At 34.9% G+C, this 11,755-nt stretch overlaps 1 protein-coding gene and 1 long non-coding RNA gene across 3 annotated transcripts; both read left to right on the top strand.

The window, feature by feature from the left end:
- The first annotated feature begins 812 nt into the window (after nt 1–812).
- On the top strand, nt 813–6,560 carry LOC138129383 (putative ankyrin repeat protein RF_0381). Its single transcript, XM_069045672.1, has 2 exons — nt 813–992; nt 1,066–6,560. Exons 1-2 carry the CDS (start codon nt 813–815, stop codon nt 1,756–1,758), a joined length of 873 nt encoding a protein of 290 aa, XP_068901773.1. The 3' UTR covers nt 1,759–6,560.
- Nucleotides 6,561–7,333: 773 nt separating this feature from the next.
- Nucleotides 7,334–10,175, top strand: LOC138129130 (uncharacterized). Of its 2 annotated transcripts, XR_011159104.1 has the most exons (3): nt 7,405–9,712; nt 9,782–9,869; nt 9,926–10,175. It is a non-coding gene; the product is annotated as an uncharacterized lncRNA (long non-coding RNA). The 2 variants fall into 2 exon arrangements; XR_011159103.1 differs by having other exon boundaries at nt 7,334–9,869.
- Nucleotides 10,176–11,755: the final 1,580 nt, after the last annotated feature.

Below are 11,755 nucleotides of genomic sequence, written 5' to 3' on the forward strand. Positions count from 1 at the left end.
TCGGTTGATCGTGCGCGTCACAGGGGATGACCGGTAGTGGCAAAAAAATGCACAGATCATACGTTTCTGGGTCAAGGGGTTATGAAGTTCTCCCGGTTCCCAGGCTCTGAGGGAACAATTGAACTGAAGGTGCATATTATGATTACAGAAGTTTTTATGTCAGGTGTTGTGCTAAATAATTTATCAAAATTCATTGTATGTATATACATATATGTTATGTTTTGTTTTGTTCTGTTTTATGTTGGTTTATTAGTTTATATACTTGTATGTGTTTAGTCTTGACTTGTGTAAAACATAATGTTGTTAACACGAATAAAAATTATTATTATTATTATTATTATTATTATTATTATTATTATTAAAATGGACCCGTCTAGAGTACGCGCTCGAAAATAATTATCTTGTTGCTGCAGAGGTGATCTTAAAAAGATGCGGATTTTCGAAGGATTTATTTAAATAGGTATATCAAGAATTATCGGAATAACTATGCATTTTTCTGTTTCTGCTTGACTCATGACTGTAAAATTTTATTGTCTTCAATTATCAACGATAGCTTAGAAGCCAAGAATTGTATTAAAATAAACTATCCACATTTTATGGAACTCGCCATGCTAAACCGTTATTTTGAAGAAAGTGAACTCTTACGTTATTTGATAGACACTTTTGGTGCTTCACTCTGGTTTACCAAAAGTCCGGCCGCTCTGCACAAAAATACGAATGCCGTGAAATTATTGATCGAGAAAGGCGCCTCTGTTAATTTCTTTACACCCAGGAATGAAACTCCGTTACATTTAGCAATTAACAATAGAGACATGGAAATAACCGAATTGCTGATTCAGAATGGAGCATCTATTCACGCTGCTACAAGTCTAAATCAAACTCCATTATATTTGGCTACTGAGAATGGCGATATGATAACAGCAAAATTATTAATCGAGAGAGGTGCATTTATTAATGCCGTTACAAATGGTAATGTAACTCCGCTACATTTGGTTGTTGCAAAGGGGAATGTGCCAATAGCAGAATTATTGATCAATAAAGGGGCTTCAATTGAAGCAGTTATAGGTAATAATAAAACTCCATTACATTGGGCTGTTCACAAGAAAAATATGGAAATATGTAGCAGAATTTTTAATCAAAAAAGGAGCATCTGTTAATGCCACAACAAAGGATAATGAAACTCCGTTACATTTAGCTGTCATGTATGGGAATGTGGATATCGTTAAATTATTAGTCAAGGAAGGAGCTTTTGTTAATATTGCTATAAATGACAATGAAACACCGTTACATTTGGCTGTTTACAATGAAAATACGGAAATCGTAAAATTATTAATTAGAAAAGGAGCTTGTATTAATGCCATTACACATAGGAGTGAAACTGCATTACATTACGCTGCTTGCAGTGGAAATTTGGATGTAGTAGAGTTATTAATTCAGCATGGAGCATGGGTTGATGCTATTACAAAGAGTAAAATGACTCCGTTACATTTCGCAGCTTACACTGGAAATATCAAAACAGCTGAATTATTAATCGAAAAAGGGGCTTCTATTAATGCCTTTACAAGTGATAATAAAACTCCTTTACATTTCGCTATTGACAATAAAAACGTGGAAACAGCCACACTATTAATTGAGAGAGGAGCATCTGTTGATGCAAAGACAAATGGCGATCTAGCAAAAATCAAAATAAATCCTGAAATAGTATATTGTATATCAAGAGTTGAAAATGAAAGATTTCACACGAGTTTGCAGAATTGAGCCACAAGCCGTAGGCGCTTGGCTTAAGCAAACGAGTGTGAAATCGAATTTTCAACACGTGGTATACACGATATTTTTCCGACGACCACAAAAAAAACGCTAATATTCAGTATTCCTTCAAACTTCAAATATGATTCGACAGAGCTGCGGACAAAACATACATTGGTGGCCATGGTTACTACAACTGTGTGCAATGATTTCATTGCGCACAGGCTAGAAGGTATCTGATTGGCTAACCAGTTTCATTGCACACGGGTTCGCTATTTGCATGCAATAGCCAACTTTCAATAATAGTTATTTGTGCGAATTTACGCATTTTTCATAGTGGTCGTCGGAAAAAAACCATTTACAATATCAAGATATCCTGAAATCTATCTACCTGCGAGAAGATATGTTTTCATGGCGAGCACTTAACATAACTAAGTTATGAAAACTAAGAGTATGATTAGGGAGCCTTGTTTGAAGAATTTTTGTATAATTTTTGTACAGAGCGCCCAGAAATGTGGTAGCAAGTTTTTCGATTGGTCCCGCAAGATGACACTTTTTTACAGAGACCTTTTTTATGCATGGCAACGCCGCTATCTAAATTGAGATAAATAAATGCCAAGAATTGTCAAACATAAAACATTCAAATTTAAATTTTATTGAAAATATTCAAATTGACCACCATTATGCTCAATGAATAACTGAACCCTTCGAGCAACATCTCGACAAATTTTAGTGCACAAAACGGGGGTAAAAATTGTTCGGAAAACCTCCTTTACATATTCTTTTGAAAAAATTCAAAAATTGAATGTTGCAAGATTGAACAAATTTGACTTTTCCGAAGTGCCATCTTGTGACACTTTGTGTAAAAGTTGCTACCACATTCCTGGGCGCACTGTATGATTAGAAAAACTGATGATTCTGTTTCAAGTTTTCAGATCATTATATAATATAATTTAAAATTTAGATATTCCAGTGTAGAAGGAAAAATTTGCTGTTATGTAATACATATTTTAAATCATGGGTGTTTGTTGCGTCATCAGACTGCTTTACAAATCAATGTTACACGATGTAAGGGGCACAATGTCATGGCCTGAGATATATTGCCAATGTGAGTATTATATCTTTTATTTGTAGGTACTTCCTGATGTAATGAAAAGTTTTTACTTGAAGCCACTTTTGTTATAAAGGCACAGCTGTAATTTTTACATTTCATATTCTTATTTGCACATAATTTTCTTTAACAAACCTACACAAACATTTTTATTTCATGATTTCAAGTATGCACATTAAATTTATGTACTTATTTACTTTGGAGGCACTGGAACTGCGCACAGATTAGGAACAGGTAGTCAGGTCATTAGAAGGGTTGCTTAATCCTCAACTGAACTGCGCTCAGCATTTATGCAGGTACTTACTAAATTGATTATACATTTACTTGGTTCCACGTTGCCTCCTGTGGGTTTTGCCACAGGACGGCGACAAATAGACGTCGAATGATGGGATTTAACCAATTGTTTGAGAATTGTACGTACCGAAAGTAGATACTTGTCGGCGGAATTATTAGAAGCAGCATCATAAACCAACATTTTCAATTTCCAAAAAGAATTTAACTATCAACTATCGGGAGGTCAAAAGATTAAATAGTTGTCCATTGAACATTCAGATAGGAGAACCGAGAAGGACGATGAGACGATGACCAATAAAAATTTTCAGAAAACGTTTACTGGGCGCTGGAAGGAGTGGTAAGAAGTTGAGAAAAAATTATAAATAAGGGAATTATAAGTAACTAAGTTATTTGTGAATTTTAGTTTTACTGAAAGGGTAAATATGGAAAACGTGTTTTTATCAATATCATCTCTCGAATCCCTTTGGATACTGAGCGCAGTTCGAGTGTTGGATTAAGGATCTAATGAGTTTTGTGCGCAGTTCAGTTGCACCCATTTACTTTCGTAGGGCAACCCTGGTCAACGAGATCTTCATTCTTGCAGATCTATCATTAAAACAAAGAAATCAAACAAGTTTGCTAGTTGGTTATGGAAATTATTAAGGGTGACCGATACTGGCGAAGTATTTCAGTTTTGCCACCTTTATAACACAGCCAGTAATGCACAATTGAGTATATAGATAAGTATGGAAACCAAACTGAATTTTTACCTGAAATTATAAGCCCTGACCGTTTCCACGCCTTACCGAAAGGAGCTTATGGTCTGGTTTATCAGACAAACCATAAATACATTTCTTATTTTGCCTAAAAATGTAAGACATAATTTTCTTCTCGAAAATGGTCGAATAATAATATTGTTAATATTCCTATACATAATAGATTAAAATGATCCAATAATATGAACTCCCAAAATTCATACCCATTACTTCTATCATTGCATTGAAATTACAACTGTTAAAGTGCGTCTATCGATATTTTGAAACGACTTTATTTAAACACTACTTAGTTAACATTTTGGATCGTTTATGATGGTCTCATTACTAGGGGATTATTTACCTACCCTGTAACAAAAACTCTGGATGGTTCAAGACTTGTACCTGCGGATTATTGTTACTTTTACTTTGTTAGCGGGCAATAAACCACTGAAGGAATTATTTACATGCGAAGTCGGGACTAGTTTATGAATTGTGTTATCAACGATTTGAGCAATGGCTTACGTTTTTAAAAGTCTCTTTTGCGTGACGAACTGATGAGATCAATTCAATACATTCTTTGAAGTGCAGAAGAACTAAAAAAAGCTGAAAGCACGTATCTGGCAAATTTGTCGAAAAATATCAAAGAAATTGAAGAAGACACGAAGCAACAAGCTTTTTCAAACTCATGGCGAAAAGAGCGAAGAAAGAGAATAACTGCTTCAAATTTTGGACGAGTATGTAAGATGAGGAAAAGCACATCAACCAAGAAAATAGTGGAAAATTTACTATACGGTACCTTTGTCGGCAACGAAAGTACAAAATACGGACAAAACAACGAACTAAAAGCCATTAGATCATTTGAGTTGCAAACATCATTAAAAACTAAACCATCTGGTCTAATTATTGATAAAGACAGACCTTTTCTGGCTAGAAGTCCCGATGCAATTTTGGAGGACAATTCAGCTTTGGTTGAAATAAAATGTCCCGATACTGCCAAGAATTTGACCCCCGAAGAAGCTGTCAAACAAAAAAAAATAAAGTTTGCAACTTTAGTTGATGGGAAATTAAAATTAAAAGAGAGACAATTTCATGTATCTATCAAATTCAAGGACAAATGTTTGTTAGCGGTATAAAATACAACCTATTTTGTAGTTTTTACTCAAAAAGGTATGAGGATTGAAAAAATCCAAAAGAATGAAGAATTCTGTTCAGAAATGGTGTCGAAATTGACGAATTTTTATTTTGGGGACTCCTACCGGAACTACTAAACTCGCGAAGGAGTAGACAATTACCAATTCGTGACTTTTTTTTTAAATAAATCTTTAAATTGTTCTGTACTTTTTGTGATCTATACCTACCTACCTACACACTACACAACGCACAAAATTTTTATATGATCATACTTTCATTTATAAATCAATATTTCTGTACTTAATTTGTTATACATATAATGACGTTGACGTAACAATGTGCGGACTAAATTAGACAATTTATTTATTATTTTTATACGTATTTAAAAAAACCCTAATATTTAATTTCAAAAATTAATTTTAATTAAAAAAATCGAAATATTAATTAGCTCTGTATGGTCATAATTTATATTGGAATTTCTGAAGAAATTCGAATAATACCCGGACAGGGTTTATCTGCAAAGTCATAAAATTTGCTGGTTGAAAACTGACGGGCGGCCCAAACTAACCAGCGGATTTGTCCCGTTCCTAAACAGGCAGGTATATAGCTTTGAAATCGGAGAACAGATGTGCCTCTGGTGGCAAAAGCGATGAACTAAAAGGGTTTTTATTCGCAAATTTATAAATGAACAACTTCCACAACTTCCGTTTTTTAAAATTATTATTGAATGTAGTAGGTAAAGGTAAATATATTGTATAGAATTTCAAAGTATTCTCTAAAAAATGTTCGCCTGGAAGACGAAAAATTTAACTTTTACGTTAAGCTCAATATTAAAAAAAACAAATATTTCATCCACAATTTCACAACGCAGCGATCTCAGTAAACTTATTTAGATTCATTCTACAAAATCTGGAAACATAATATTTAAGTTTAGGTAATAAAAAACCGTATTAAAGCGGCGCACTTTAGGTTTTTTGTACATCATCAGACAATCTTTTTCTCTTATAAAAAAAGGATAATGCAGCGGCGTGGAGAATTAAAAAACCTTTAATTTGATGTATAATACTTGACGAATGATTGCGTATTAACTGAGTTCTTTGCAATTAAATAAATACACTCAAGTGAAGGCTGGTATCGGTCACCCTTAATGTTTCATCTCATAACAAAAGGATAAATCAAAAGACTCTTATTAAAATACGATGACTTTTCTCTTAAAGAATACCACAATGTAATGCGCCAAAATAATAATACGCCGAGCGGTCACGAGAATAGCGCCCTTGTCGCCTCAACCTTGACCATCTCCAGTGCCTCCCTTCCAACCGCCAACCACCATTCATTTTCAATAAATTTATATTTTTCTAATAAAGCTGTTGAGATATTTGTACGATGAGAGTTCTAATATGAAACTTACCGCTGATGCATACGAAAATAGTATACAGGCTGTTTGATGAAAAACGCCTCAACCCATAACTTTTTTATTTATGACCCGATTTCGATGAACAAAAAAATCAAAGATATGGTTTTCCAAGCGCTACAAAACAGCCATAAAATATTTTTTTTTTTGCGTTATCTTCAATAGCTAACGATAGTCAACTTTTTTTTTAAATGGACATATGTAGTTTGTTAGGCTTGGTCTGGTAAGGTTTTTTTTTCTGAATCTAATGATGTATTGAAAGTTATCATTTGGTTCATAGCTAACTGAAAAAAAAACAACAATTTTTTGTGGTTCAGCTTATAATAAAATTCTTAAGAGTGCCGTGAAAAACAATCGGAATATTAGCGATGAATGTCATCTAAACGTCAGCTTAGAAATTTTCATCTGCTTTTTTAAACTTTTTTTATTTAAGTATAAAATAACAACATTGTCAGTCATGCAGGATAGCAGTCATTTGACTATTATTTTATGTTCGAGTGTAATAAAAATCGTAATTAGTCAAAAACAAAAATGCAATAGAAAAAATAATAATAATTATTATTATTATTCATGTTTTCCAAGAAAATAATATTAAAACTCTTCAAGATTGCACCTGAAAATTTTCAAACGCACACATGACATTTGTTGCTATTTGTATTCCAATTGTTTTTCACGGCACACTCGAAAATTTCATAATAAGTTGAACCACAATTAAAAATTGTTTTTTTTTTTCAGTCAGCTATGGACCAAACGATAACTTTTAATACACCATTAGATTCAGAAAAAAATACTTTACCAGACTAAGCCTAAAAAACTACATGTGTCTATTTAAAAAAAAAAAGTTGACTATCGGTAGCTGCTGAAAATAACGCCAAAAAAAAAATTATGGCTGCTTCGTAGCGCATGAAAAACCATATCTTCGGTTTTTTTGTTCTTTGAAATCGGATAATAAATAAAAAAGTTGTGGGTTCTCTGGTTCTCTGGCTCCCCAGAGAAAAAAGGGAGCCTTAGGGCGAATATATTAACGTGTATTTTGAAGAAAAAAAGTCCTATCTCAAATGATAACCGAGAAAAGACATTCTGAAGTTGACCAATTAGAGTTGAGCACCATTAAGGTAGAATAATCGCAATTTTGCGTTGCCTAGGTTTCCTTTTTACCCGTAAACCTCTATAATTCTGTCCATTAGATTTGGTCCACTACATTTATTAGAATGATTGTTTACGTCAGTTTGACATTTGTTATACGCTGCGACATTTAATTCAAGTGTATCATTTAACATGTATTCTTCCTCTGAGTACGTAGATATGATTCTTACTTTTGCACGATGTGGGAATAATGCACGTGAAGCAGCAAGGTTGTACCGTGAACAATTTCCGCAAAGACAAAATCATCCGGATCATAAAACAATCCTGAAATTAATCGCTCGGAGTCGAGAAACAGGTCAGATGCAGCCAGTTCGAAGAGAAGTTGCTCCAAGAAATGTAAGGACTGTCGAACACGAGGAAGCCGCATTGAATGTCTTTGAGGAAGGAGACACCCGGAGTTTCTCGTGAAATGGGTTTATCCAAGAGTTCGGTGCAGAGAGTTCTAGCTGATAATAGGAGGCATCCGTACCACTATATACGAGTACAACATCTTCTGCCAGAGGATTATCCAATTAGGCGAGAATTTTGTCTATGGTTAATAAACCAAAACGATGCTGATCCACACTTCTTGTCACGGATACTGTTTTCTGATGAGTCGCTATTTTGCCGGGAAGGTTGTTCCAATTATCACAACCTTTATATCTGGACAGAGGAAAATCCAAGAGAATTATTTCCCAAAGGTTTTCAACATAGGTTTTCTGTTCATATGTGGACTGGGCTATTGGGCGATCGTTTGGCAAGTATAAGTGTGGTGGATCATTCTATTTGTTAAAATTCCGAATCTCCCACTCTAGATTGGACCGTTTGAATTCCCCGCAAGATTAACGGGGGCAAGATGTGCTCCAGGGGGGTGAAACTGGCATTGGCAAAATGGCAGCGGAAAAAGTGTGGGTGCCACCGGCGGGGCGTGAAGCAAAGGGGGGAATTTTGAATAGACCGCGCAGACAAATGTCATTCTTGTCATTTAGTGACTCTTGTGAGCTTGCGCCTTTGCGGGTTTGCGAACTAGCATCCATCTTGTGTGTTTCGTTTTGGGTTATGCCAAGGATGCTTGGCAAATTTCCCGAAAGTTTTCGTTTAGGTTAGTGCGGATTAGTGCCATACTTGATATGTAAACTGTGTAAACTAAAGTTTTTCAGTCGTGGGAGTTGTTAGCCGAAAGAAGTATTCTTGTAAATATCCAGAATCCAACAACTGGTGCATGGAAAATTTGTGAGCATCATTTTGAGGCAATAGTTTTGTGAATGAAAGAAAGGATCGTTTAAACACCGGTTCTGTACCAAAACCTTACGACCATTCTGCAAATGAAGATTTTGTAGTTGTTGATGTCATCAGTCTACAACATTGACCGCGGTTTGCAAAGGTTTGGATCAAAAACCTTCCTCACATTCTCAAGATGGTGAAATAATGGACAGCATTTCCAGTTTTCATCTTCAAGACCATAATTATTGTGGAACAGGTGAAAGTGAAGTTTTGACAAACAAGCGTAAATTCGCCAGTAGAAGTACCTATTCCGCACTATCCGACGGATATCAAGACTGAAATGTAAATAGTACTGTGATTTGTTTTTTACTTTTTTCAAGTGAATGTTAATTTGTTGTTTATCTGTTTTCTTGAATTTTTAGAGTTTTATCTTGTTACATTTTTTTCTTATTTGTGTCGGTTTTTCGTTCAATATATAACTAATAAATACAGCGTGATCAACAAGGACTGAAGCTGTTGGCAGCAAATGACAGCAAAATATTCCCAAAGTATGAAATTTTTTTGTGCGTCAGTGTTGGCACCCGCTGCAAGTTGTGAATGTCAAAAAATTTAGGTTATGTTACGAGTTGGTAGTTTTAAAACACGATACGTACAAAACGACCAAAAACAGTATAAAATGTAATTAGCGGTACTTAATAATGGCCCACTGTTTCGTTATTCATAAAAGCGACATGCTGTGCCCGCATGCGCCTCCTGAGAAACAGAAACATGTTTTATGCGTTATTATTTTCGAGCTGAAAGTCTGCGGGATGCAGGGATTAGATCCGGGAAAATTTGTAAGGATGGAACTTTAATTTCTTCTTTAAAATGGTTAGGCAACTTCCATATGACAAGCCTGTAAAGTAAGGAAAAGGAATGACGGGATTTTTAATGGTAAGGATTATTAGGCCCTGCATTAAACGTGCCCAACAAAGAACTTTGGATGCGTGTTTTTTACATAAGAATCACGCCTGTTTGGAGTGAAAGCTTTCGCACTGACTTTCGAGGGTTTTGTTCCATTCTACCTCGAACATTCTCAACTACATCTTCTGTAAGTGTAGATGTTCTACCAGTAGGTTTTGCCTTTTTTACATCACCTGTTTGTAGGTAACGTTGCACCAATCTCGTGCAATGCTGCCTAAACGCGACTAAGGTACCGCGCCGCGCCCAAAGTACCAACTGGCTCAGGGAACATTTGTTGAAATTGGTGCAATATATCGTCCGTGCTCCGTGGAATACTGCCAACCCTTAGCAGCATCAAAATTTCCAGTCCGAAAGTACGCCATACCAATAAAAATGTCTTGCTCTAGTGTAAAAACCATTTTCATTAATAAATTGATACAAAAATGACACTTGATTTTGAAGTTTAAATTTGCTCGTCAAAATTGACAACTGTAATGTAATGCTACCAACTTCACTGAAATTTTCATCATGTTGTCATTGTTGCCAACAGCTTCAGTCCTTGTTGATCACTCTGTATATTTGTGTTTAATTTTATTTTCCTACTATTAAAATTGTTAATATTTTAAAGTGAAAAAGTATATTTGGTTATTTTAAAACCAAATTTACTTTTTTCACTTTAATATCTTGACAACTAAAAAAAACTTATATCTGAAAAAGGGAGCACTATAAAGACGGTTGCGTTCAAATTTTTCCCGCGGTCATTTAGTTTGCCACTGGACTACCAGGAGCGCTGTATTTTCCGTTGCCAACCTTTAACATAGGGAAATCAGTTCTTATCTTAGGTGTTCTGTGATGTGCTCAGATCATTGGCAGGGAGCTACCTGATCTACTTGACATTGTACCTCTTGCTTATCGCATAATGTTATACATATACTTATTTAGAATGATGGCCTTTGTATTTTAAGTATTTATTTAACTAAACATAACAGATTGACAAATGCAGGTCTCGTGTACCTCAAAACTCATGAGAGCGCTGACGCCATCTCCCATCTCCTGGTGACAACCTTATAACACTAAAGTAACTAAACTAACCTAATATATGACATCTCCCTTTTTTTAACATGTTTACAATAAACCTCTTTCAAACAAATAGTCAATACAATTTTACATTACATAGTCCTTAAATCTACTACGTAACATTCTAGTTCCTTGTGGACGGACTACTTTCGGTGTAGAGATATTTGTTGGAATTGGAGTGTCTGGAATTTCTGGAACAACCTCGTTAGAACTAGATGTGGAAGGAATATCAAAGGGATCTGGATTATATGGAACAGGAGGAATGAGTGTTGATCGAAGGTCCTTCCTGTTTCTTCTTAGAACATTTGATTCTGTTTCTACTATATACGACCTCGGTTTGAGATGTGCATGTAATACTTTCCCTTTTATCCATTCTCTGTCTTGTCTCACTAAAACGGGTTGATCTCTTGTTAGTTCTGGTAATGTCTTAGCTGATCGATCAAAATAGTATTTCATGTTTTTGTGTTGTTGTTCTTTCGATTCTTTGATTTTATCTTGTATCTTTGGTAACAACTCTTTTGTCATGATTGGTAGTTTCTCTCTCAACGTCCTATTTAACATAGCTTGTGCTGGTGAGAATTTCATACTTTTAATTTTGGTGTTTCTGTACGCTAACAAGTGTGGATAGATACTGGACTTTTCTTCATATGCTTTGCGTAAGATATTTTTCGAAATTTGAACAGCTCTTTCTGCCATTCCATTTGATTGTGGATACCTTGGACTCGATGTTGAAAGAGTTATATCCCAGTTTTTACTGAATTTTCGGAACTCGTAACTGTTGAACGGCATATTGTCGGAAATGAATTCTTCTGGAGTTCCATGTCTTGAAAAAATTTCCTCTAATTTGATTATTATGTCCTGTGCGGTCTTGCCTTCTAATTTTACAAGTTCTAACCAATTCGAAAAATAATCTATAACAACCAAATAATCTATTGTCTTAAATGTCATTATATCAGC

The sequence above is a fragment of the Tenebrio molitor genome, chromosome 4 (assembly GCF_963966145.1).
Source record: "Tenebrio molitor chromosome 4, icTenMoli1.1, whole genome shotgun sequence".
NCBI classification, from domain to species: domain Eukaryota; kingdom Metazoa; phylum Arthropoda; class Insecta; order Coleoptera; family Tenebrionidae; genus Tenebrio; species Tenebrio molitor.